Here is a 26197-nt window from a genome sequence, read left to right on the forward strand (position 1 = left end):
ATGATTGTCACATAAATCCTCTCACTCTGAAGTCAGAGAAAGAAAAGTAAACCCCAAGCTCCATCCGAACACAGAGCTTGACATTGACCTCTGTCTTTGAATGCATGGCAGATGTGACAAGCTAGGAACAAGATTTACAAACCTGTTGACATAAAGGAGCACTTGTGGAAGAACACAAGGAGATGTAGTGTGAAAAGGCTTTGCCTCTTGGGAGGGGAAAACGGAGCATGGACAGCCTAAAACAAATAAAGCCAGTAAATAGTAAGCCGGAAAGTGTGAGATATAAACCACAAAGCCAATGGTAAGCAACGACAGAATGCATTCCCAGGGAAGCTTTCCGAATATCCTCATGATGTCTTTATCAAATCAGACAGCTGTGCTGTCCTGCATGCTTTGACTTAAAAATGATATGCTAGTGTTTGCATATTGCTATGTTTATCAGAAATTGAACCACATTTTGAAAAGCTCCAAACTTCCCATTAAAACTTTGATTTTTGAATACTTTTTTATTTTATTTGTGAATGAAATAAAATATATTAGAATGTATGTATTTGTTTGTTTTGTACTCGTTTCCCTACTTTTTTTTATGGAAGCTAACAATTTCAATACCCTTCATAGTTGCAAAGAATTTTAAAATTTTCAGTTGCACATTTTGCTTTTTTATGTATCTTTACTTTATTAATCTGCTAATGCTATTTTATTTTAGACCTAGTCAGAGACTACCTCAGTTCAACAGAACTCCATTTGCTATCCACACATTAGATGGGATCCACCCTACTACCTATTCTGTGGCAAATTTAAATTCCATGTCCATCCCCACAGAGTTAGACCACAATGAAAGATGCGTCCTCCCCCAAGACTGCTGCCTCTTTTAGTAATAGATGTGATAGACGTAACAGGCTTGTATACAGTCTGCATGCAAGGACCACATATTGACTATATCCCATCACGCAGGACAGTGCTATGGTTGCATCTCTTTGAAGGGTTGTAACATCGACCAACAGTGGACTTGATCAGTTCTCTACCAATTCAATGGTGCAAATTTTCCGACCAAGCTTAGGATGGCTTCGGGTATTTTTTTAAATCAATATCAGATAGAGACGTTGGGAAGGAGAGAAAATGCAAAGACCCCTCTATCTGGGAACGTAATATATTGCCTGTTTTCTGTTTTAATGGGCCAAGATAGCTCAGTGAGTGCTGACTGTTATCTCCTGAGTCGTAAAAGACAGTTGTTGGCCAGTGAGCAACCTAACCTATTTGTGAGGAAATCTTGCACTAGTGTTCCTTGCGCTATACTCTCTTTTACAAAGTGTCTTTATACTTAGAGGGCTAGTGATTTTGTTAAATTTAATAAATTCCAAGATACTTGCAGGAAGTTGAATGAATAAATCAATATATCTAAAAGTGGTTGATGGCAGATCTTCTAACATCAATAAATGTAAAATAACTAGTCAAAAATATTTGGAGCTGTGTAGTGCCATAGAACCAACATGCCAAATGAATACATTTTCACTCATTGTAATACCTTCATTGTGAGTTTTTATGAATTGTAGATTACAGAAGAGCTCTCTGAATGAATGATTGGATCGACAAACAGTCTCTACAAATCCATGTTGGCAAATATCATAATCCACGCAGAATGCAAAGACATAATACGTGATGACAAGAACTGCAACAATATTATGTTTCACACCTAAGACGTCTCTGAGATTTAAATGTCTAATATGCTTTTTCTATGATCCCATTTCAACATTTACAATTTCTCATTGATAAAGGTGAAGGATGTCATTTCTTCCAAAGGTGGTAATAAAAGATGCCACAAATTCGTGTTAAGAAACTGATTTCCTATAAAACCTTGCATTTGTTCCCAATGGCACTCTTTCCTTATTATAAGCAGCGGGCTCAAGGGGTACAGAAGGAGGCCGCTAAGTAACTCCATTACATACTTTCTGGATTTTGCGAGAACTGGAATCACATCCAGGAGAGAGCACTAAATTGGGCTTTTGACCACAGCACGGAGATGGTCACCTCTTCCCCATCTGTGCACATTACCCTGTCAGCCCTCTGTAAGCCCAAAAAGACAGATTTTGCGCAGAATGTATGTTGTTCACAAGTGGTGTGTGTAAGCCATTCTTTTCGTGCTACGTGCTCAGAATTCTGGCCGAAGCCTGAAGAAACGCCACATAAACTAGACTCTTTTGGCAGCAGATTTTTGAGAACAGCCCAGTAAAGTGCTAGAACAGCAACAATCTGAGTTCATCTCAGGCAACGAAGTATCATCAAAGCCAAAAGTCTTGGTGACTGCTCAGCAACATCCCATCATCCAAGGACTGCATTCCTATGTGGGAACACACACCTCACACACAAGCTTTTTTTCAAGAACCCCGAAATTTTCTACTAGTTTCGTAGAAGCATTGTTAAAAGGGCACAATCATCTTCAATCGAGTGGTCAGCTTTGTTCATAATCCTGGATGTTGATACAAATAAATGGCAGAATTTGTGCGTGTTACATCACACACGTTATGACTTCCAATCATAACATAAGCATGACCGCTTGTCCCATCCAACAACATCCTCCCCCACCAGCGTCCTATCTGCTGCCAAGGAACTTGGGAAGGAAAAAATGACTAGAAACTACAAAAAGTAAACAATATACCTAGACCCCCGTTCGGTTTCTGTTTCTGCTGCTTCCTTCATGACCTCTAAGCCAGGGGGCAATGATTGGGCACCAAAGAAAAAGCCAGAGGTAGTAACTATTACTCCGGCTACATCTATTTGACATCTATGTTTCTAGAGAAAAGGGTGAACAAAATGTGATTGGCTTTGCACTGGAAGGCGGTTCTAGGACATGTCACTGTGGGAAATGTACCATTGCATTCTATGCACCTGACTGTCCCGTAGGGAAATCCCTGTCTAGAGACAGACCCCATAAACTTCCCACTTAATCTTTGTGTATTAGAATAATGGCCATTCTCCTGTGTGTTGTTCAAGTCAGAAGAGCGGCACCCTGGAAAAGCAGGAAGGGGCAGACCAAAACCAAAGCATGAGGTCAGGTCTGTCTCCTCGTGTCATGTAATTTTTTTAAGGCTCCTCCCATTTTTGGGGTATTTATGGGTGGTGCTACCAAATCTCGGCAGTTTTGAGCATGAAGAGAAACATGTCCACAAATGAGGAGCTAGATTGATTACCGTAGCAGGAACTGTAGTTTGCTCTTACTTGATGAAGCAAGAACAGGTAGAGTTCACATATAATATGCCAATGCCCTTTCAAAGTAGAAAAATTAGTGTGTCGCGATTACACAATTTTAGTTCTAATAGAAATCGGGACATTCTTCCTCGTTTGCATATTGTTTTAACAAATTATTTTACTGCTATGCAATTATCCCTCCTACCAAATTAGGGTGGCATGGGTCTAAGCTAGCATAATTCTATTTTTCCAACCTTTTTTTGTTACATCCAGAAGTCTTTCTTCCCTGGAACATATAGCAGTGATATACCTGTTTATACTGCATTTAAATACGCTTTTTATGTTATTTAGCTTCCATCTGACACTGCTCTGGCTTTCTTGTGCAGTTTCTTAAATGGGTTTCTTACACGTTCTTCATTATACGCTTTTTATTTTTTTAATTCAACACAACCAACTTGGAACCAGCTCTACCTTCTGTGCAATATCAAAGTATAGCTCCAAGATCACCCCTTCAGAATTGCTGTGACACATAGGCAGCTGAAACCCCGACTGTCCCACCCTCTTTGCTCGCTTCCTAGACATTCATCTCACTACATATGGACCATTGTCCAGGTAACAGCAAAGCTCATCACTTGACTGAGAAAGATCTAACAATAGCCAGGCTGTAGGAACCACAACAGTTTCCCCTACAAGCCTGATTCACTTTCAAGAGCTGCATCTATTTAAGGCAGTCTCTTCCAACAAAAAAACCTACATAGGAGACAAGCTATAGATCCCTTGCAGTGAACACAAACATGCGGCAAGGACACTGATATACTTGAAACAAAGAAATGCAAGATGGAAAAAAAATACCCAAAGTCAGGCCTTCTAGTTCTATGCTTCAAAGATCTGGAATTACTTCCTAAAACAGATCGGACAAGCACCATCACTTGTCCAATTCCGGAAGAAGCTGAAGACCAATCTTTCAAGGAGCACTTTGCCCATACGTAACCCCTTTGATTGTTTACCACACAGGCATGCCAACAAAGACGATCTTATTTGAAAGCAACTCTTACTTACTTTAGCTTTGTAACCCTCCCCCGTATTCTACAGTGCTCCATCACCTTATAGCAAGATTTGTACTATATTATTGCCCGTGCACGTTTACTTACATAAATAACATTATATTATTACCCACACACATATACCTACATACATATATAGAGTCGCCTTCTAATATTTCCTAATTATTTCCCAACTACCCAAAGTCAGGCCTTCTAGTTCTATGCTCCAACGATCTGGAGTTACTTACCAAGACAGATCGGACAAGCACCATCACTTGTCCAAATCTGGAAGAAGCTAAGACCCATCTTACAAAGACGATCTTATTTGAAAGCGACTCTTACTTGCTTTCACTTTGTAGCCCTTCCCATACTCTCCTGTGCTCCATTACATTATAACAAGCTTTGTACTAAATTATTACCCATACAAATTTACTTACATACACATATAGCCTAGCCTATTCCCTGCGCAGCAGTTTTCTTGGTTAGTCGTGCTTAGATGACGCATTTCTCGTTACACAGATGTCACATTTTCATTTGTACAATTCTAATCTAAAGTGAAACACCCAATATTCTTCTCAAACCGGTAATTCCAAGTTATTCGACGTTTATGCCGGAACAAGGATTGCAAAATGTGCAAAATCATCATCCACAGCTGTCTTTCTAGGCAAACGTTTCACCAGATAAAATTTGCCTAAATCTGAGGGGAAAAACACAAAGTTTTGAGTTTTGCACTTTGGAATGACTAAAAGAGATGTTATTAATGCCTTACGCCAAACTCCAACATGCAAGACTCTGAATGGGCAAGTAATAATAAACCAAGCAACTGTGTACCTGAGGTGACATTATTTACAAGCCGTAGAATTGCACACCAGAAAAAAAGGACCTCAGAGTAAAGCTCAAAGTCTTGGCACCTGAGAAACAAGGACGTAACACATGTGATGCTTCTTTTAGCCTGCTTGTGGAAGCCCCCATGCTAGATGAAGAATGGCCAAGGAAGACATTTATTATTATTTATTTTTCTACTGACAACCATCGTGATAATCATATCCGGGATTCGGTCACCAGCGGCCACCTGTGAGGATATTTATCAGTACGCATGGGCTGCACTGATTCTGGAGGAAATGTCCAACTACACTTGTGAAAATCCTGCCCCTTTGTTATACCATTCTCTGTCCTCTTTTGGAGAAAATATTCACAGAATGCGCACCTGGATTGTGCCGTACTTCTTAGGTTGCTAAGGCTTAAATATACCCATATGACCTTATTCCAGCTAGAGAGGCTAGAGAAGTCCTGAGGGCTCTCTCCTTACAGGATCAATGGCTGGCATGAAAAAGCTAATCTGACCAAAGTAACTTCTGACCGAGCAGCAGCTTGCAGGTAGAGTTGTGTGGAAGGTGTTTATTTTCTAACTTGAGGTTTATATAAAGCACTGGTACTCATAAACATTTTCTCAGGGGCCAAAATGCTTCTTCAGTGGTGTGAAGAGAGGTGCATTGATACCATTAGGATGGTGGTCAGGGGGAGGTGAGTGGGTAGGGATCTAAGGTGGGTTTAGGGGAAGCAAACCATGTACATCTAATGTCTGAATTGCAAAATGTGAAGCAAGAAAAACTGGGATCAATCCCAGCTTCCCCACTTTAATAAATTGTGTGATCCTAGGCAATTGTTTTATTTCACTTTCCCTCCTTTTTCTTAATTATCACTTATAAGAGGACCTCCATGGAATACACCGCTTGCATTTTGAATAGCCTTTACCATATTATTAAAATTGTTATGCAAAATGTCTTTAAAAATGGTGTTCCTGAAGCTATGCAGTACAGAACATCCTAGTTACTTCATTTCTTTAACTTCAATTAACCTTTAAATAAATGCTTGCACATTGATTTAACATACTTTTAGTGTTAGTGCTGAGTCAAGTATGAAGCAGCCCAGTGCTGCTGTTGACCAGGGGGGCACACGTAAAGGACAGAAGAGCTGCATGCGGCCCCTGGGCGATACTTTGAGTATCATTGATATAGAGTGGCACTATGCCCAGGCTCGCTATCGGTCAAGTGTCACCCTAAACATGATTTCAAATCACTGCTGTTTAAGTGATGGATGAACTTCGCCAGGCTACTGATGATGTGGACATGTTTGTTATACTTCCAGGAGAATTTGATATGGTTGAGTATTTAGGACTGTGCATTTTGGCTGAGTGCACGGGTCCTGATAGGGTAATTCATAGTAGGCTTTCATATTTATTTTCTGGCCCTTCAGTGTGTTGATCTAGATTCCTTAAGATCTTAATGTCATGTGGAGACCTTGGGGTCTGTTTTAATTTCTGGATTCTGGATAATTATCACTGAAAAACACGGTTAAGGTAAGTTATGGTTCCAAATCAAAATCTTAGGGCCTCATGACGAGTTTCGTGGAGGGGATTACTCCATCACAAACGTGACGGATATCCCACCCGCCATATTACAAGTTCTACAGGGTATAATGCCAAACTCGTAATGAGACTCTAAATCTAACAAAAAAAACTAAATTTACCGGATATAGTACTCTACAGAAACCATAAGTCGTCGCACCTGTCAAAGATATAACGCACCACCAAAATGGTTTACTTTGACCCCTCACAAAGGAGGAGTTGTTGTAAGATGGACTATTATGTAAACTAATTCGGGTATAGTCAAAACCAACTAATGGACTTTTCTACCAGTCAAGCCCACCCAATACTAGCTCAACATGGATTAAGGACTCCAATAATTTCTGAACCACTTTCCATGCTAAAACAATTGCAGAGGGGCAAGAGATTTATGAATAGCCCAGAAGTGTCTTATATATTTATGCGTTAGTGTATTTGATTTCTATTGTACATTCATAGAATTGTTTAATTGTTATGTAGAACATGTGAGGTTGCCATTGACATAATTTAATTTGAATATGTTGCCACAAAACTCCCTTAGAATATGTGCATGAGTAATCAAACAAATATAGGTGTGGTTAGTATTAGTAGACGAGTTCAAATAGCCAAATGTGGTATAGTTGCAACAATAAAACAGATCAAGATCGATTTAGGTAAAAATGATATATTTGGTGTTTAATTTATACCCGCATGTTACCCTATCTTCATTGTATATGTCTATAGCCCAGGTGTGGTGTGTAATATGGGCAAACCCCTTTTCTGGTGAGGACAATAACTTTCCGAGACAAAGGGACAGATGTAGGAAACGATTTGCGACTCGCAAACGGCAAAAAATGCCGTTTGCGAGTCGCAAATCGCAGTTTCCTATGCAGAAATGCATTTTGCGAGTAGGGACCAACTCGCAAAATGCATTTCCGAATCGCAAATAGGAAAGGGTGTTCCCTTCCTATTTGCGATTCGCAGTGCGGTCGCAAATGGTGTCGCAGTTACCATCCACTTGAAGTGGATGGTAACCCACTCGCAAATTGGAAGGGGTCCCCATGGGACCCCTTCCCCTTTGTGAATGGACCACAAATTATTTTTTCAGGGCAGGAAGTGGTCCAAGGGACCACTACCTGCCCTGAAAAAATACCGAAACTAAAGGTTTCCTTTTTTTTTCAAGTTCAGCTCGTTTTCCTTTAAGGAAAACGGGCTACACTTAAAAAAAAAAAAAAAACTGCTTTATTTAAAAGCAGTCACGAACATGGAGGTCTGCTGACTACAGCAGGCCTCCATGTTTGCGAGTGCCCATAGTCGCTATGGGGTCGCAAAATGCGACCCACCTCATTAATATTAATGAGGTGGGTCTTTGCGACCCCATAGCGACTCGCAGACGGTGTCTGAGACACCGTTCTGCATTGCAAATTGCGACTTGCAATTTGCGAGTCGGAAGGACTCGAAAATTGCAAGTCGCAATTTGCAATTTTGCTACATCTGGCCCTTACTGCCCCCGCTAGGCTCCTGCAAAGTGCTGGTGATCAAAGGCAGCAGAGGTGAGCAGTGATCAACGGCTCTCCCAGTACGTCATGGGTCCTAGTGCAAGTAAGGAATCTGGGTCCCGGTGCACCAGAGCTCCCGGCACTGTGATTCCATATCTGCCCCTCCAGTTTGCCGCTCCTCCAGGCTATTCTTACAAGAGCTTGGTACTGGATGAATTCACACCGCAGTGGCTCCCTTACCAAAGGTGAAGAACATAGGTGAGACCTGGGGAAAGGTTGTGGTCGTACCAGGATGTGTATTTCTAAAACATGGCATACCGAAAATAGTAACATATGTAATTTTTTTTTTATGTATAGTCTGAGCTCAGTGAATTTCTCCCTTATGTGGCTCAGAGAGTCATGTTAGTGTGGCGATTCCCCTCAAAGTACGGCTAGAAATCACATGGTACCAGAGCACCCTTGTGGAGTTTGTGAAGGAGCCCTGATGTGAGCAGACAATCAATGTGGCATGGGTGGTGGACGTGGGTGATAACCATGGGTGCCTGTAGGGGGAAGCAAGGGGGGTACTTGCCACTCCCTGGATTTAGGTACAGCCTGGTGTGCAGGCTCACAGTAAGGCATAACACTACGGCCGCCGTAGTGTTACGCTGCCTCAGGATCGATGACGTTAAAATTATTGCATCCCCTGAAAACAATTCTGCGGAAGCCCATGGTGATAACCATAACAAACTGTCAATGCAGCCTGGTTGGCAGATACGGGATGTGATTTGAACAGATTGTCAATGCAGCATGGGTGGCAGATAAAAGACATGATCTGAACAGTGTCAGCGTGGCACTGGTGGCAGAGGTCGGTGATGATTTGAGGAGACACGCGAAGCAGCAATAGAGAGAGACACAAGCAAAGATCTGTTTTTCCAATACTATTGGCTTTTGCTTTTAAGTTCTATAGACCTAAATCTAAAATCAAAGCAGACGAGCACCCACTTGCCCAAAAATATTACTAATCAAAATTTTAAAAATAATTTGGATAGTTTGAAATCTATAATTGAGCCCTTCATTAAACTTTCCATTTAATTTTGGAGAAGAGAGAGAATTTGCTATCTGCTTCTGACATTAATCTGAATGGACATATATCGATGTACATTTCCTTTCGCCTCCCTTCATATCACGTTCTTGCTAAAATGTCATAATACACTATTTTTTAAAACTTTTTAAAATATATTGCAATAATGTGTGCAGCCCTTTGTTTTGCCTGAAAATACTCCATGAGTGAGCATTGTAGTTAAATTTGACATTTTGGTAATCTTTAAATGACTACTTTCGAAGTCCAAGTAAATCTAGCAGTCTTTCGAACATCTCTTTAAAGCAGAAATTCTTCGGAATTAGTGCGGCCAGGAGGTAAGCTATAAACAGTAATACATTCACAGTCCTTTTATATAAGCACCTACCCTCGCAGGCTGACTTCCAACCATACCTGGCTATTGTTCGGAACTGGCAGCACCGTTTTTTACTGACTAGATTGTTTACTTGAATTATATTCCGCTGATGGTGGGATTTCTTGCAGGCTGCTATTCCCATGCCGATCTCCCCCCCCGTCCATGTGATGGGAAATCAACGCAATCACTAATGCATATTATGTCTTTTTTGCTAATTTTATGTTAGCCCTAGGTATTTGGCACTGCTGTTTTTGCAACAGTTATAATCCACAATGGCATGTTTTGTTGTGCCATCATTTTTATGTCAGATTCTAGCATTTAGGAAAGCATCCCATTCTATATGATGCTATATGTATGAATTTGGTTCACTTATTTGAAGTAACTTGAGTTCGGGAGGCTGTTCTATATTTATGTTTTAAGGATTTCTATGAACAATGACATTTTAAAACTTTTATGGAATGCTTTATATATGTTATTGATTTTTATTTTATGCAATGTTTTGAGGCAGTTGCGCTGCGAATAATTTTGATTTGACTATTTTAGAAGAAAAGGACACAAGGCAAAGAAAGTATTCACTTCCGTCTAGAAGATTGGGCTATGTACCATTGCACAATCAGGAAAAAAATACGTAATGTGCACGTTCTGCACACAGCATTTGAGACTTCCCAAACCTTGGTTCTGGCTTGGGAAAAAGGGATTGTAAGCAATAATAGAGAACACACTTTCTAATATGGAAGGAAAGCACAGACCACAACCCTGAGAAACGATGGAAAACCATAGCCTGTGATCAAATTATGAAATATTGCATAACCAACTGACAGGAAAACAGCTGGTAGGAAATACAGCACCGTAACAAAAGAAAACCCCAATAATGACAGGAACCATTAATGCAACAGCCCCTAATAATTATCAAGCCCCTAGAAGAAAGAAAATGTTTTGGTCAAGGATGGCAGGTAAACAAATTTAAACATTAGTGTCAAGGAGGAGAGAGCATGTTAGCCCTCCCATTATTCTCTGCCTGTGCACAATAGTTGAAGGCAGGGACAGATGACTTTGGGGGCCATACATAACATAAAATTAAAGATGGGTAAAAAGTGAATTACGGGAATGGTCTTCACCTTCGGGTTCTGAGTGATATCACAGAGAACTCGAGTGTCGCTCTCAATGTCTATTTGATGTCACTCAGAACCCCTTAGTGAAAAACATCCCTGTAAGTCACTATTGCCTATTTATAATTCTATATGATAACTATCGACTGAAGTAACCAGAGTCTATAAAAAATGCTCCAGCACAGACATACACACACGGATACAGGGATGCAGCGCTCGTAAAAATGACACTTACTAAACCACCAATTTCCTACTTTTGGCACAATACAAGTACTCAAACATTCATTGAGGGCTGTTCAACAGAGAACACAGACATACACAACCTGATTCTTCATTTCACCATTTAAGACAGATGGTCTTCAAGGTAATAGCATGTTTGAAATATTCATTGGCAAAGACAATAGGCCTCGACTCATCTGGTCGGAGGAGAGGGCATACAATTCTTCCAATCAAAACACTGTGTGACTGAAATGCTCCTAGACGGAACAAATATAGGAACAGGGAGGAAAGCCACTGAATCAGGAGCATACCACTTAGACAACAACACCATCCAGTCACGAGCAAGGGGCTGACCCAAAGTCCACTCTAAAGTATATTGAAACATTAGGTGTGTCTACAGAAAGGAGCATCTGCAACCAAGACTTAAAATGGACTCTACCATTACTTTAGTCACATTACTTCATGACCATCCAGCCATTACTTCAACTACACCATTAGTCTGATTGCCACTAATGAGGCATAACTTTACTTCTATGTTAGGGTTGCAATAATGTCTTGATTTACTTATTTATTTTCATTTCATATAATTTAGTATAATTTAGGGGTGTAGTTAGTATTAATATATGAAACTTTAAACATATGAATTAAATATAATTTATGGCTATTTTAATGTAAGTTATTTATTTTAATGTAGTGCTCCTTCTGGGGCTATCATTTCATTTAAAATAAAGTTACTTATTTGTTGTATTTAATGTATGGTTATCATTATTATTAATTTAATACAACCTGAATACATGTTTCTTTGGATTAGTTTTCATGTAACACATTATGTATGCTTGGGTTAAGATTAGTGTATATATATATATAGATATATATATATATATATATATAGGTAAAGGGAAATGAAAAATATAGCCCACCTTGAAAACTCTAACACTCAATTAGAAAAATAAACAAGCAACTCACTATGAACCACACATACAATAAATATATGTGATATCGGAGTTTGATAGAATAGGTAAATAACAAGGACTGGACTTAGTAAACGGATTGAAAATGAAGGGAGACAATGGAGGTACGTTCTGTGGTGGATAAGGTAGAGATGTACAAAGGTAGAGATGTACAAAGGTAGAGCTGGCAATCTGCGAAAACAACACTAAAACAATTGCGATAATACAAAAATGAAGATACGGAGGAAAACCTAGAGAAGAACAGGTAACTAGAAAAGAGAAAAAGAATAAAGTGGGTAATTTAACACAAGGTTTGGGTAATTATGAAATGTTGCATTCTTTTTTTAACTTCTCTAAAATTACCAAGAAAAACCCTGATAAAGTCAGTAACAAGGCAGAATGCATGACCACGGAACTAACACTGACCACAAGAACAGCCTGGGATAATGCTCAGAAGTTTGCTTTCAGCATTCCAAAGTAGACATAAGCCTCAAAGACTCACCTGTCTGCTGGAGAAAAAATTATTTTTGTTGCGGCTGCTGTCCAGGAGACCTCCACATCTGCCCAAGGCAGCCAGATCTTTCATAATTGAATTGAGAGCTTCTTCTTCATCTGCAACAGAAAACGCACCAAACATCACCACAGTGCAAAACAAAGACTGAAAGACTTGTCGTGCTCTGCTACGCCTTGTTTACAGATAAAAGAATGCTTGGCATATGAAATTCTTAGGACAGGTTTAATAGGTATAGCTGGTGCAGACCAGCGATTGATATTTCATTATCAGATGTGGTGATTTTCCTTAATGAGTAGTAATAAAACACAACAACACAACACACGCATATGCCACTAACTTAGTCCTTTTCTCCACATCCTGGAGGACCCAGTGGCAACTGGACAGTTCTCAAATGAGGAGTTGTTTTTTACCACTGGAATCACATGACCACAGGTATTCTTGCGCTATTCAAAAGTGGCAAGGTTCCCACATGAGTTTTATCTCTCACAGGAAAGCGAAGTCGAGCTATGAAGGCCTAATGCAAGAAGTGGCTATGTCCTAAGAACACAAATTCAGTATGAGATAATCAAGTAATACTCACTAATGAAAGTTAATGCACAGACACAGCTTAAACAACACATAGGTCTTCACTTAGAAAACAGCTAAACAAGCGTTCAAAACTGTGATCAAACTAAAGACGAAAAAAGTGCATGATACCATCTAGATGTAAAATAGGAACCCAAATGCTTCCAGCACCGTAACATAAAAAAATGGCACATATTCCTGGATTCTTCAGCTTCATAAAACACCATTTGACTAGTCTCATGGTCTTCATTTTTAGGTCGAGCATAGCAGGGCACAAGCACTGCTTTTTGACTTGTTGTGATTTATTCTGTGGGCTTTAACCGCACCCATCACTTCGTCCCTGAGCTTGTCTTTCAAAAACCCCTTGATGTCAGTGGTAAATGCTTTACATTTGTTCCGCCTTGACACTCTTTTGTTATGCCTTGCAGACTGATCCTGTTACATGGATTATTGCACGACTGCTGATATACTTTAATGTGGGCAAACAACTTTTTTTCTTTCGTCTTTCCCCTTCCCTCTCCATGGCAGCCATGGCGCTTTGAACTTTCATATAGCACGAACTGAATTAGCGGTATTGGAGTGCTTGGCATGACTAGAAGTTACATCACATTATTTCTTTTGTCTCTCTCCTTTGCGCTCCATGGCGGCTACGGTGCTTTGAAGTTTCATACAGCGCAAACTTGATCAGCGCTATTGGAGCACTCATCACACTGTTCACACTGTAAGGTTTTTTATCGCATTCGCGCTCCATAGTGGCCATGGCACTTTGAAGTTTCATACAGCGCGAACTCGATCAGCCGTATGGGAGAGCAAGTCACATTGTTCACACTGTTCCCAAATCAGAGTCATTTTAATTTTGCTTTTGTCTCTCTCCTTCGCGCTCCATGGCTTAAAAAAATTCCTTGATATCATTGGTAAATGCTTTACGTTTGTCTCTCCTTGCGCTGTTTCATTAAGCCTTGCATATTGAACCTCTTACATGGATTACTGCATGATTGCTGATATTCTTTAGTGTGGGCAAACTACTTTTTTAAAACCTTTTGTCTCTCCCCTTCATGCTCCATGGCGGACATGGCACTCTGAAGTTTCATACAGCACAAACTCAATCTGCGGTATTGGAGAGCTTTGCATGACTACCAGTTGAATCACATTGTTCACAATGTCATTTCAATTTTGATTTTGTCTCTCCCCTTCTCCCTCCATGGCAGGCATGGCAGTTTGAAGCTCACACTCGATTGGAGGTATTGGAGCGCTGCAGTTGTTTCATAAGTAAAAACACAGAAATCCTCATAGCGGCTCTCCCAGAACAGCTGGAGAGCCAATACTACAATATTCACTGCACTTGGGAAACGCACCCCATAGTGCTTTGCGGGGCATTCCCTTTACAAAACATGTTTGCTCATAACTCAGCCTGTGGTGGTCCTAGGACAATGGGACCACCTTCAAAACATTCAACACAAAGTGCTCTTTCTAACAGGATCATCCATGGGCCCGACACTAAGTTGTTGGGGAGCCCGAAATAATATCACCATTCAGTGTTTCTTTAAACTCTCTTATGCCTAGAACTTTTGTTTTACAGCAGGGAGTAGTTTGTGTTTTAAAGTCCTTGTTTGAAATGATATTCCAGTAGGCCTGGTAGCCCTTTAGTTATGTGCAAGGCCACTGGCATTATGTGACAGAGACGACCAAATTATGCTACAGGGTTGACCAATTTATGTGGCAAGGAATGTCCAGTTATGTATTTACAACGCCAAAGCTCTAACTCAACCAAATGCAAGACCCATTGAATTGCAAATGCTTGTTGGAGAAATGTTTGCTATTTTAATGATTTTAAAGCCTATTGAACCAGTAACACTGGAAAAAACTAGAAGCACTGCACTTTGATTGGGCGGGTAAGGTGAAAAAAAATAGCTCAAGATCTGCAGCACCTGATCTGGGTGGGGTTGCTACCTGGCACTTTTTTTTCACTATCATGACTGGTAGCTTTATGTCTTGGACAGTACAAAAATAAAGAAGATCACCGAAAGCTGGTATTTTTCCTCTTGTCAGTATGAATTTTAAACCGTAAACATAAGGTGAAAGCACTTTAAAATGTGTTCCAAAGCTCTCCTATTGACCTGTAATAGCTAGACTATACAAATATTTATTATTATTATTATTAGTATTACATAAAGAGTCCCCTTCAATAATCATGCTCCTGCCTGTGCAGAATCTTAAAACATGAACAAATGTCTATTTATTTTTCATTGCACTTTTATATACTGTGAACTCCGCCCAAGGGCACTGGAGTGATTTACAAGAGCATCAGGTAAATGACTCTAGACCAAATTCATTTTTATTGTAGGACTTGGGTGATTCGATGATTTACTTAGAATCACAGGATGGTGAGCCAATGCCAGAGCACAAACATAGTTCCCCAGCACCGATTTGCTAAAGTCTGCAGCTTTGGCACTAAAGCCATATCCTCTGTAGTTTTTTCTTTGTACAAGGTGGTCTCACAGCGAGGCCTAGGCAAATGTACACAAACACCCTCCACCAAGGCCTGAAAGACACTGGGGCCAAGGTAACAACACCTGGGCCCTAGTGAGGCTGAGGCCCCTTTTGTTACTCAGCCCCTCCCCAGCACACCATCGCCTCAGGGCGATGGTCAGCAGAGGAGGGGTCAAGATAATCACACAGCCTCTGCTGCTCCAGCAAGGTTGGGGGAAGGTGGAGTGTGGGTGCAGGCTAAGGTGAAGATAGCCCTAGTGGCCGCAAAACCAGCTGTCCATTCAGTGAGGCCTATGCATCCTCCTTCTCTCCATTGCCCACCATAGCCTTATTGTGATGGCCTGACGGGGGAGGTGTCAGAAGAAAGACTGCTTCTGTGCCAGTCCAGACCCACAGAAGGCGGAAATGAGAATGGCCCAATGGCCAGAGCGACATCTGGCACCCAGTAAAGCTGGATCTGAAACTCACCCCTCCCTGGCCCACCATGGTCTAAACGGCAATGGCCTGGCAGAGGAAGAGTGAAACAGAGGGCACAGCTGCTGGGTCATCATTTGGTCTGAGGTGAAGATGGATCAAGGGCCTCATTACCTGCCTTACCAACAAGGCTGCTGTACTCTCCTACCTTACCTTTCAGCACAGCAGGGGAAGGGACATTGCTTCTGAGGGTATGCTCCGGCCCCACGGAGGCTAAGCTTACATCTGCCAAGGCTGGCACAGTACTGATTTAGTGATGCCACTGAAAGCTCCTGCCCTCTGAGAGGCTGCCTACCCACGATACTGTCCCCACATTACAGTGCCCTGGTTGGAGGGTTGGGAAGACAGTAAGGCTCTGTGAGCCGGATGACAGAGGTCCTAATAAAATCGGCCCACAGGTGACGCTTACATGCCAGCCCAACGCACAACTGCCCGCCTTCCCAATCCAACCCTTGTAGCATTGAGCCTTACAGTCCAAGTTAACTGAGGGAAATGCTGAATATATGTAACATGTGCTCAGCAATATCACTGGGGCATCCAACTGCTCAACAAATCTTTTGAGGATATGAGACAGTCTCCCAAGACCAGACACTTTAATACAGAGATGAGAATCGCAGCTACCAAGAATTGCTGCCTGCATCTGAGGCCATTTGACTTGATGAAAACCACTTATCTGATTATTATATTGACTTTGATACATATTTAGAATGCTTGTCATTTGTTAAGTTGTTTCAGTCACCTGAGAAAGAAAACATTGTGCACTGTTGTGCTATTTGCTTTTTCCCACTAGGTGACCAAACATTCATCAAACCGTCTTACAAAAACATCTCACAGGTACATATAAACCTTCTAGTCAGCTACCACAATTATATTTACCTGCTCTGATGAAGTAATACTCATTCCGCACTGACCCAATTGTCTCAAGTTGATAGATCTTACCACATGCATCCAAAACGGTTCAGGCATTCCATATATTTGGTTATCATCAACCCCACTTTCTCAGCTTCACGTCTACCACCCAATAAGGCATGTTATTTACTCTTGTCAAGCTGAATATTTATAACCTGCTCCCAGATAGCAGAACATGTTAGAGAGACCTAGTGCCAAGCTTATGTTCACAACAAGGTACCAATATCATGTAGTTTACAATGTGTTTCCAACTCAACAATATATACTGCTTATCAAATCAAAAAATATCTCACAACCCATCAGTGCATATTAGCTTAAACAAAAAAAAAACAATCTCATACATTTACTAGTGATGCTAGTCTTAAGAACAGTCAGCTCAGGTTGGGGAACTGACCACAATTCACCCCACTGAAAAGGTACAGCATCACTTTTTGGCACAGGAATCCATTCACACAACACTACAACAATCAATGACAAAACTGGCCCAAGGTAGATTCATATTGTAGTGTAATGTCATGTAATATAAGGTAGATTTGTAGAGCACTGCTTATCACCTGTGAGAGTATCCAAGCACTGAGTAGGTGAGAGTAGGCAGGTTGTGAGTCTGGGCCTGGGTACCAGCAGTCTTGATGGTCCCACAAGAAGACTAATTGAAAAGCCAAGCCCAGAGCTTTTTGTGGAATTCAGGAAGTGAGGAGGAGGCCCTGGTGTGTTGGGGGAGGTCGTTCCAGGATTTGGCGGCTTGGCAGGAGAATGATTGGCCTCTCATTCTGCTTCTGTGGATGCAGAGTATATATGGTTGTCTGGTGGGTTGATGGAAGTGAAGCCGGTGATTGAGGTGTGCAGGTCCCGTGTTATGTATTTCCCTTAATGTGTGTGTGATACGTTTGAAACTGGCAGAACTTTTGGATGGGGAACCACTGAGGTTCTCTGCAGAGTGCTCTGGGGTTGGAGTGGGAGGTCGAGTCTGGTGGCATTTGGATGGTTTGAAGTCTGTTAAGAAAATGGGTTGGGATGAGTGTGTTGCCATATTCCAATCTGCTTGAAATTAGAGCCTGTGTGATGTTATGTCTGGGGTCCAGTGGGAGCCACTTGAGGTTTTTACATAACATGCGAAAGAAGTGGAAGCATGTGGAGATGACGTAATTGATCTGTGTCCTCATGTTGAGGTTGATGTCCAGGGTGGGGCCTAGGTTCCTAGCGTGGTCCAATGGGGTGGGGGTGGGTCCGGCAGGCGATCATGTGGCATTCCAGGGTGAAATCTTATGCCAGAAGATTAGCACTGAAGTTTTGCTGGTATTGAGCCTACGGCAGTTCTCTATCATCCAATGGACCACACTTGTCATGCATTTTTTGAAGTTTGTTTTGGTGGTGAGGTGTCATCTGAGAGGGAAAAAAATGAGTCATCAGCACAGGAGATTAAACTGATTCCATGGGATCTGATGAAGTTATCCAAAGGAGTCATTTGTATGTGGAAAAGTGTGGGACTGAGTGATGATCTCTGTGCGGACTTTGCAGATGCGTTCTTTGGGATCTAATGTGAATGACTGGAGCCCATGGTTGTATAATGCCATGGGCGCTTTGCACTAATTTGTTCCAAGAAGATTCTCCTCTGAATCGATCAAGCAGGACATCCCTTTACATATTCAGTAGTAGAGTAGAGTAAATGTGATAAAGTTAGATAAATTAAAATTTTGTTTCATAAAGATTTTAAATATTGTTTATGTTAAGTATTATATTACATGTTTAGTGTGCATTTTGGTGTTACGTTTAATAGAAACTCTATTAAGCACCCTCGAGCTGCAACCAATGAGACTGAAACACGTTTTTTTCCTAGCGTCCATTCTACAGGGAAATTGTAATTTTTAGAGCATCTGCAAGGTTGGTCTGCATAAGGCTGTTTTCCAGAAATAATTGAACATGTAAAATACAAACAATGGAATGGAATGTGTCTTGCACAATTACCAGTGACTAAGATATTTAAATCATTTGCAGCTGTCACTTTTGTGCTTCATTCATGGGAAATCTGGCATGTCCCTGCACAAAGGGGTAATCTCCACAAAGAGATGCAACTACACGAACAATAAGATTATAATTAACTTCAGATCACCAAAACAAGAAGCCCATTTGAAGAACATTACATCATCCTTTAAGAAATACATTATGGACACTAAAGCTCTCTTTGTGAAGCCCTTGAAGATCACCTTCTCCAAAGCTAAAATCAGAGACTAATATCTCAGAGGCAAGTCACCCATTGTCCTTCTTTCTGAAATCACTAAACCAGAGATATCTTCAAGAAAAGACAATCAGTGGTGTCCACCTACAAGCAACTCTTATCCATCATGCTCAAGGCAAATGGACTCACTTGATTCCTTGCAGACTTTTACCTAGGTAGGTCAAGCATTCAATAAGATCCTGCGCTCTACCACCACCCCCACTTCCACCCAACACCAGAGACCGTGTCAACGCCCCTAGCCTTCAGAACGTTTGCCATTGATTTCAGATCTTTTGCATCAAGCCAATCATGAAAAAAACCAAACCTTGATCTAACAGAGCCAGGAAGCTAACAATCAATCACCAAGGGTCTGTTCCGCTATAAGCTCATTAGAAGAGCTGGTTTCAATCAGATGTCAAATTTCTTGGAAGAAAATAATATGCCCTTTGATTACCAAAAACTCTACCATCTCACACCAACAGAGAAGCTGAAAGATCTTGGAATTCAAGGACTTATTCTGGACTGCCCCACTTACCTAGCACCTCAAGTGAATCTAGCCATCAGAAGTGCCTCTTTCTAATGCAACAACTGCATAAAGAACAGATGATGAACGAAATACTGAACAAATCAAACCTTCACCCCAGTCACAGATCTGGGTTAAATCCATTATCTTTTGGCTCGCCATGCCATTACAGTTGGACCCAGCCATATGCAAATCAGTCTTGACCCTGCTCCCCAAGAAAACAGTCCAGACCGAATTGCCAGGTCAGGTCCTCCCTGGACTAGAAACAAGCATCGTAGGACTCGTTTCAGGGTATCACTCCTCATCGGCCAGGCTAGCTTGAATTGGGTGGCATAGCGAGCAAGGCACCCATGTCTAGGCACTCCCCAATTGAAAGAATGTGAAATGGTTGTAGGTTGGAACCACGCATGCCTTAACAACAAATTTCAATGTAAAAGCATGCCTAGTAACGGCATGTGTGGAAACGCAAGCGAAACAGCATGCGTGGTTCTGTCATGAATCCCCCCACCCTCCCTGAAGCCCACAACTACCCCCAATAACTTATCTACCCTGACCCCCCACCCGCCCTGGGCCTCACAAAAAAATTCTATCCTAACCCTCCACCCAGTCCCCACCCTAAACCCTAATTAAAAACAATTACCCAACCCCCCCCATGACATCCCCTAAAAAAACAAAATACCCCGAGCCCCCACCCTATTCCCATAAAAAATACCCAAACCCCCACCCCACCCTTAAAAAACAAAATAGCCCGCCCGATCCTCCACCCACCCCAATCCCTTAATCCACCCCTGTCCCAGCCCCACTTACCTCATTGCGCATTCTCCCGAACACTGCATTGCTTTTTATGTGCCTTAACCACGCATATGCATAGTTCAACACATGCGTGGTTCAGGCACAGAAAAAGCCATGTGTTGGTCAGGCAAGCGTGGTTACACTTGCATGTTAAACGTCAGCATCCTTAAGGATGCGTTGTTCAGGATGTTTCCCAGGTGTGCTTGAATCTACAAGTTTCGTCCTTTGTCTTTTCAGCACATTATGAACCCACACCTCCACAACCAAGCACAAAGAACTAAGGGCCAGATGTACAAAGCATTTTATTGTTTGCAAATGGCCCACTGGGCCGTTTACGACCAGAAAAATGCTTTTTCCAATGCACAAAATGCAAAATGTGAATCAGTAACTTGTTATTATCAGTAATACATACCATCCGGTTCAGTATTCGTAAAGGGCATGTTTAGGGCATCCCTTCCAAATACCGAATCAGTATGGTATGTTTTACTGTTTTGCGACCGAATTCCGGTCGCAGAACAGTAATACTTTACCACCCATTTGGTAGTAAACTGATTCGCAAAGGGTAAGAGGTCCCCAAATGGCTCCCTTCCCCTTTGTGTATGTAAATAATATTATTTTTTAGGAGCAGGCAGTGATCCCATGGACCACTGACTACTCTTAAAAAATGAAGCTGCAAAGTTTCATTTTTTTCTTTTAAACGGATCCTGATTTTCCTTAAGGAAAATGGGCTGCATAAAAAAAAAGCTTTATTAAAAAAGCAATCACAGAAATGGTGGTATTGGGAGTCCAGCAGGTGACCTTCGCTGTGATGGCTGCAATACCAAACTGGCCGTAAAATTGCCACCTACCTCATTAATATCCTTCAGGTAGGTCAATTTGCGACCCACTAGGAATTGCTAATGAAACTCAAAGGAGTGTCATACATTAGGAATACCAATGTCCTAATCGTGATTCGGAGAAAAACGCAATTAGGAATTTGGAATTATGCCTCCACTGTGAAGTACTTAAGGGCTGCTCTCTCCTTGTTGCTTCTCCTGTGCCATTCTGCTTGTTTTGTTTGGTTTTCTTTTCTTCTTTTAATACCACACCACCACTGTTTTTGCCTCTCTTTTCCTCCCGCCGTCCACTCAATCTGACTGCTTATTAACTTCTGTTGTGCTATCAGCATGGTGGCATTCACTTTAAGTTATCAAAAGGATGAACCTCTCTGTATGATTTTGTGAACTATAAGTTGGCTGGCACTCGCCACAAACACTGTATGGATACCTTAAATTATCTTCAAATTCACACACTATGTATTGTGGTATGTAAGCTTAAGAAAAATAAAGTAATATAACCAAATTTACTGGAATCCTAGGGACAGAATATCCATTAGCGGAGAAACAAATTAACAGAAAGACAAGAAAGACAGTTTGGTCAGACTAAAAGAAAAAAAAACAAGAACATTTTAAAAGTATAGTCGTGTACGGAAAAATCCTGGTTTTAAAATGAAATAACATTTTAGACCCCTTAGCAATCCTGAAAAGTGGAAAAGAGTTTTAATGTAATACCTGGAAAAAGGTAAGGAGGCGACGGTATAATGAGGCAGGGCCAGGTAAGGGTTAAGGTAAGTAATAAGAATACCATGGGCCTCAAACAAAACCGTGTACAAAAGTAGGAACATATGGGAGGGTATAAAGGAACTAATCTTAAAAATGGATGCGGGAGAGAGCTATGGAGTTCCCCTCTCAAACACAAAAATCGAGGAGGCGGTATAAAAAAGGATCATGGGAGGGGGAAAAACTGTCTAAAGATAGGGGGTGTTCCAGTGGGTGGCAACCAACAGAACAGTAATTTAAAAAAATAAAGTGTCACCCATTAGAAGGGACGGGAAATAGAATAATGTAACCTTGAAGAAACACTAACCATTTCACTATTAATGGAATGTAAAAGTCACTTTTGTTAAAAAAGAGTTGTTCTTTGACTTGATGCCCATCAAATATGGAATGCCGCTCATCTTGAAAATTCCAATTAAACGTATTTAGTGAAAAGACTGCACAGATTTGGTATTCTATAAATGGATTTTTCTATTAAATCATACACAAACAACCTGTTCAACTATCAGTGGGCTGACACCAGAGTAGAGATCTGCTAAATTATGTACTTGGTAAGCCAACACTTATTCTGGAAGTCTATTAGTAAGTGAGGGAGCCCACAACAGAGTACTATATAATTTATACAATAACAAAGAGCCACAGAGTGGATAGACAAGGGAGCGAAATGCTGTTAGGTGGTTTTTGTAAGGGCATGTCTCTTTGCCAGTGTTTATTTTTCACTTGCTGCACCAAGTCACCGCGCCTTCCTGTCACATTTCCCCTGTCCTGCAGCCCGCATCTCTCTGTCCAGCTATCCAGAGCAGTGGCAGCTAATGAACCTTTAAAGTAGTGGGACAAATGTACCAGCCTTGATTGGATTGTGCTAGTGAGTGAAGTGAGTAAGCCCAACTTTCTGAAGGTTTGAGGAAGCAGAGCGGTGCACCTGAACATGTTTTGACAGTATAAGGCTAGATGGTGTATTTAACAGCACAATTTTCAGACAAATTGACTATAATTCCAAGGGTTTTGAACTAACTATTCCAACTGATGTGTGATGTGAGGTGACCAGCAAGCTTTATCCTCCGTAGAGGCACTGGGCTCACACACACAAAGGCAATTTCCCAAAAATACTGACAATATATTAGAATTTTTAACACAATTTCTCTAAAATGGAGGGACGTATGTGCATTAAAGGCAGTTACATTTTTCGGTTATGCAGATCAAATGCTCCGTTATTTTGTAAAAATGAATGAAGCATTTTACTTCGCTTTATATTTCAACCCTCCTTTTTCAGTTTAGATGCTCGGTCAAATATTAGAGACAGAATGGAAACGGCAGGGGACGATTATGGTTATCATTTCAGTAACCAAGCAGGCTCGGAGATTTTATTTCATGCACTGTCCGGAGTTGTGTGACAGAACCATGCATGCCTTTACAACACATCCATTGGAAAGCATATGCCATTACTACGCGTGCCTTTACCGCACAAAATGTTACCACACATGTCTTTACAACAAAAATTTAGGTATTTTTCAGGTAAGTATAAATCCTTTGGCGATATATATATACACACATATATATAGATATATGTTTGTGTGTGTGTCTGTATGTGTAATATATATATATATATATATATATATATATATATATATAGGTAGCCTTATCGACCACAAACCCTAAACCCTACCCAGCCTAAAACCTTTGCCACCCAAATATTCCTATGCACCCTAAACCCTAAAAAAGAACCCTGCTACCCAAATTCTCCTACCCACTGTAAACCATAAAAATACCCTTGCCAACCAAATACCCCACTTACCCTCAAACCTAAAAATACCCATGCAACCCAAATACCCCTACCTAACCTAAACCCTAAAAATATCCTTTTACCCAGAAACCCTTACCCATCCTAAAACCTAAAACTACCCTTGCCATCCCAATACCCCTACCCACCCTAAAACCTAAAAATAACCTTGCCACCCAAATACCCCTACTTATCCTAAAACCTAAAAATACCCTTGCCACGCTGTTAGAAATGGGGTCTCTAGTTGGCAGTGGTTTGCACCCTGCCCAAATAGGGACCCTCAATATAGTCGGGGTAAGGGAGCCACACAACTAAGGTAATCCCTGCTCACCCACTTGGTAGTGTAGCACGAGCAGTCAGGCTCATCTCAGAGGCAATGTGTAAAGTATTTGTACAGACACAGTTACAGTGTGAAAAAGCACAAAACTACTTCACACCGGTTTAGAAATATAGCCAATATTTATCTGAGTAAAACAAGACCAAAACTACAAAACTCCAACATTCACAAGCAAAGATACACATTTTCAAAGTTTAAATCTGGTTGCATGGGAGGTGATGCGGTGTCGGTGGCGAGACATTGGTTCCTTACAACAACAGAGTGTTGATGAATCCAGCAAGCCAAAATGTGAGGTGTCAACTTTGCAGTGCCACGATCACAACACAGGCCACAGGTGCTGCGGCCGAGTCGGCTGTCGCGGACATCGGTGACACAGCACTCGGGACTCACGCTGTGGCGGGACTTCGGAGGCGCTGCTGCGGCGTCGGGCCTGCGGCATCAGTCACGTTCGGTGCTCTCAGCGGGACCACTGATCTGGTGCAGGCAGCAGTGCAGAGTCTGAGAGCGGTGCCAGTTCTGAAGTCGCTCCGGAGTTGATGTGCTTAGTTTAGCACCTAACCTCACTTCCAAGGACCCAGGAACTGGATTTGGCACCACTTGGCAAGTAAGGACTCTCAGCAGGAGAGCCCGGGCACTGGCAGGTGAAGTCTTTGGTGTCCCTGAGACTCCTTAACAGGAGGCAAGCTCAGTTGAAGCCCTTGGAGAACCTTCGAAAGCAGAAGGGAGAAAGCAAGGTTCAGTCCGGAAACCAGAAGCAGCAGGACAGCAAAGCAAAGCAACAGACAAAGTGTCAGTTGCTCCTACAGCATCCAGCTCTTCCTTCTGGCAGAATGTCTTCAGTTCAGAATGATTCTAACCTGTGGGGTCAGAGGTCCAATAGTTATGCCCATTACTGATTTTGAAGTAGGCAAGCATCAGTGCACAAGACCCTGCCTTTCCTGCCCTGGCCCCAGACACACTCCAGGGGGTTAGGGACTGCTTTGTGTAGGGACAGGCACAGTCCTATTCAGGTGAAAGTGTCAGCACCTCCCACCACTCTAGCTCAGGAAGAACCATCAGGATATGCATGGCATACCTCAGCTTCCTTTGTGTGGCTGTCTAGAGTGAATTCAGATCCAGCCTGTTATCCTGACCCAGACGCTTATTCCACAGACAGGCAGAGGCACAGAATGGTTAAGCAAGAAAATGCCCACTTTCTAAAAGTGCAAAAACAACAGATGATGGACGGAATGTAGAACAAATAAAAAATTGATCCCCAGTCATAGATCTGGGTTTAATCCATCAGTTTTTGCTTGCCATTGCTATTCCAGTTGGTCCCATGCAAATCAGTCTTTACCCTGTTCCCCATGGGAAAAGTCCAGCCCAAACTGCCAGGCATTTGTCGCCCAAAGTGGGAAGGGTATGCCCAGATATGGGTCCCCTGCTCACTGCGCCACTGGATTCAAGCTAGCCTAGCTGATGAGGGGTGGTAACCTGAAACTGGTCCTCGGATGCTTGTTTCTGGTCCATGGAGGACTTGGCTTGGCAGTTCGGACTTGACTGTTCCCATGGGGAAAAGAGTCAAGACTGATTTGCATATAGCTGGGCCCCAACTGAGGTGGCGAGGAGAGACAAAAAATGATGGATTAAACCCAGATCTCTGTGACTGTGGGTGAATGTTTGCATTGTTCAGCATTCTGTCAATCATCTGTTCTTTTTGCATTTGTCTCCCTAAGTGAGAAGGGCATGCCCAGACGTGGGTACCATGCTCACTGCACCACTGGATTCTAGCAGGCCTAGCTGATGAAGGGTGATAACCTGAAACCGGTCCTCGGATGCTTGTTTCTGGTCCAGTGAGGACCTGGCTTGGCAGTTCGGGCTGGACTGTTCCCATGGGGAACAGGGCCAAGACTGATTTGCATATGGCTGGGTCCAAACTGATGTGGCGTGCTGAGCAAAATAACAATGGATATAATCCAGATCTTTGTAACTGGGGTGAATGTTTGCATTTTTCAGCATTCCGCCCATCATCTGTTCTTTTTGCATTTGTTGCCCTAAGTGGGAAGGGTATGCCCAGACATGGGTCCCGTGCTCACTGCGCCACTTGGTTCACGCTAGCCTTACTGATGAAGGGTGATACCCTGGAACCATTCCTAAGATGCTTGTTTCTGGCCCAGGAAGGACCTGGCTTGGCAGTTCA

General features: G+C 41.9%; 1 protein-coding gene across 3 annotated transcripts in view; it reads right to left on the reverse strand.

The window, feature by feature from the left end:
• The window catches only part of LOC138261743 (mitogen-activated protein kinase kinase kinase 3-like), a 377725-nt gene that overhangs the window by 139082 nt on the left and 212446 nt on the right, over positions 1 to 26197 (reverse strand). For all 3 annotated transcript variants that reach the window (XM_069211063.1, XM_069211062.1, XM_069211060.1), the window contains exon 3: positions 12328 to 12437. In XM_069211063.1, coding sequence (XP_069067164.1) covers positions 12328 to 12437 — 110 coding nt within the window. The remainder of the gene's footprint in view (positions 1 to 12327; positions 12438 to 26197) is intronic.

The sequence above is a fragment of the Pleurodeles waltl genome, chromosome 10 (assembly GCF_031143425.1).
Source record: "Pleurodeles waltl isolate 20211129_DDA chromosome 10, aPleWal1.hap1.20221129, whole genome shotgun sequence".
NCBI classification, from domain to species: domain Eukaryota; kingdom Metazoa; phylum Chordata; class Amphibia; order Caudata; family Salamandridae; genus Pleurodeles; species Pleurodeles waltl.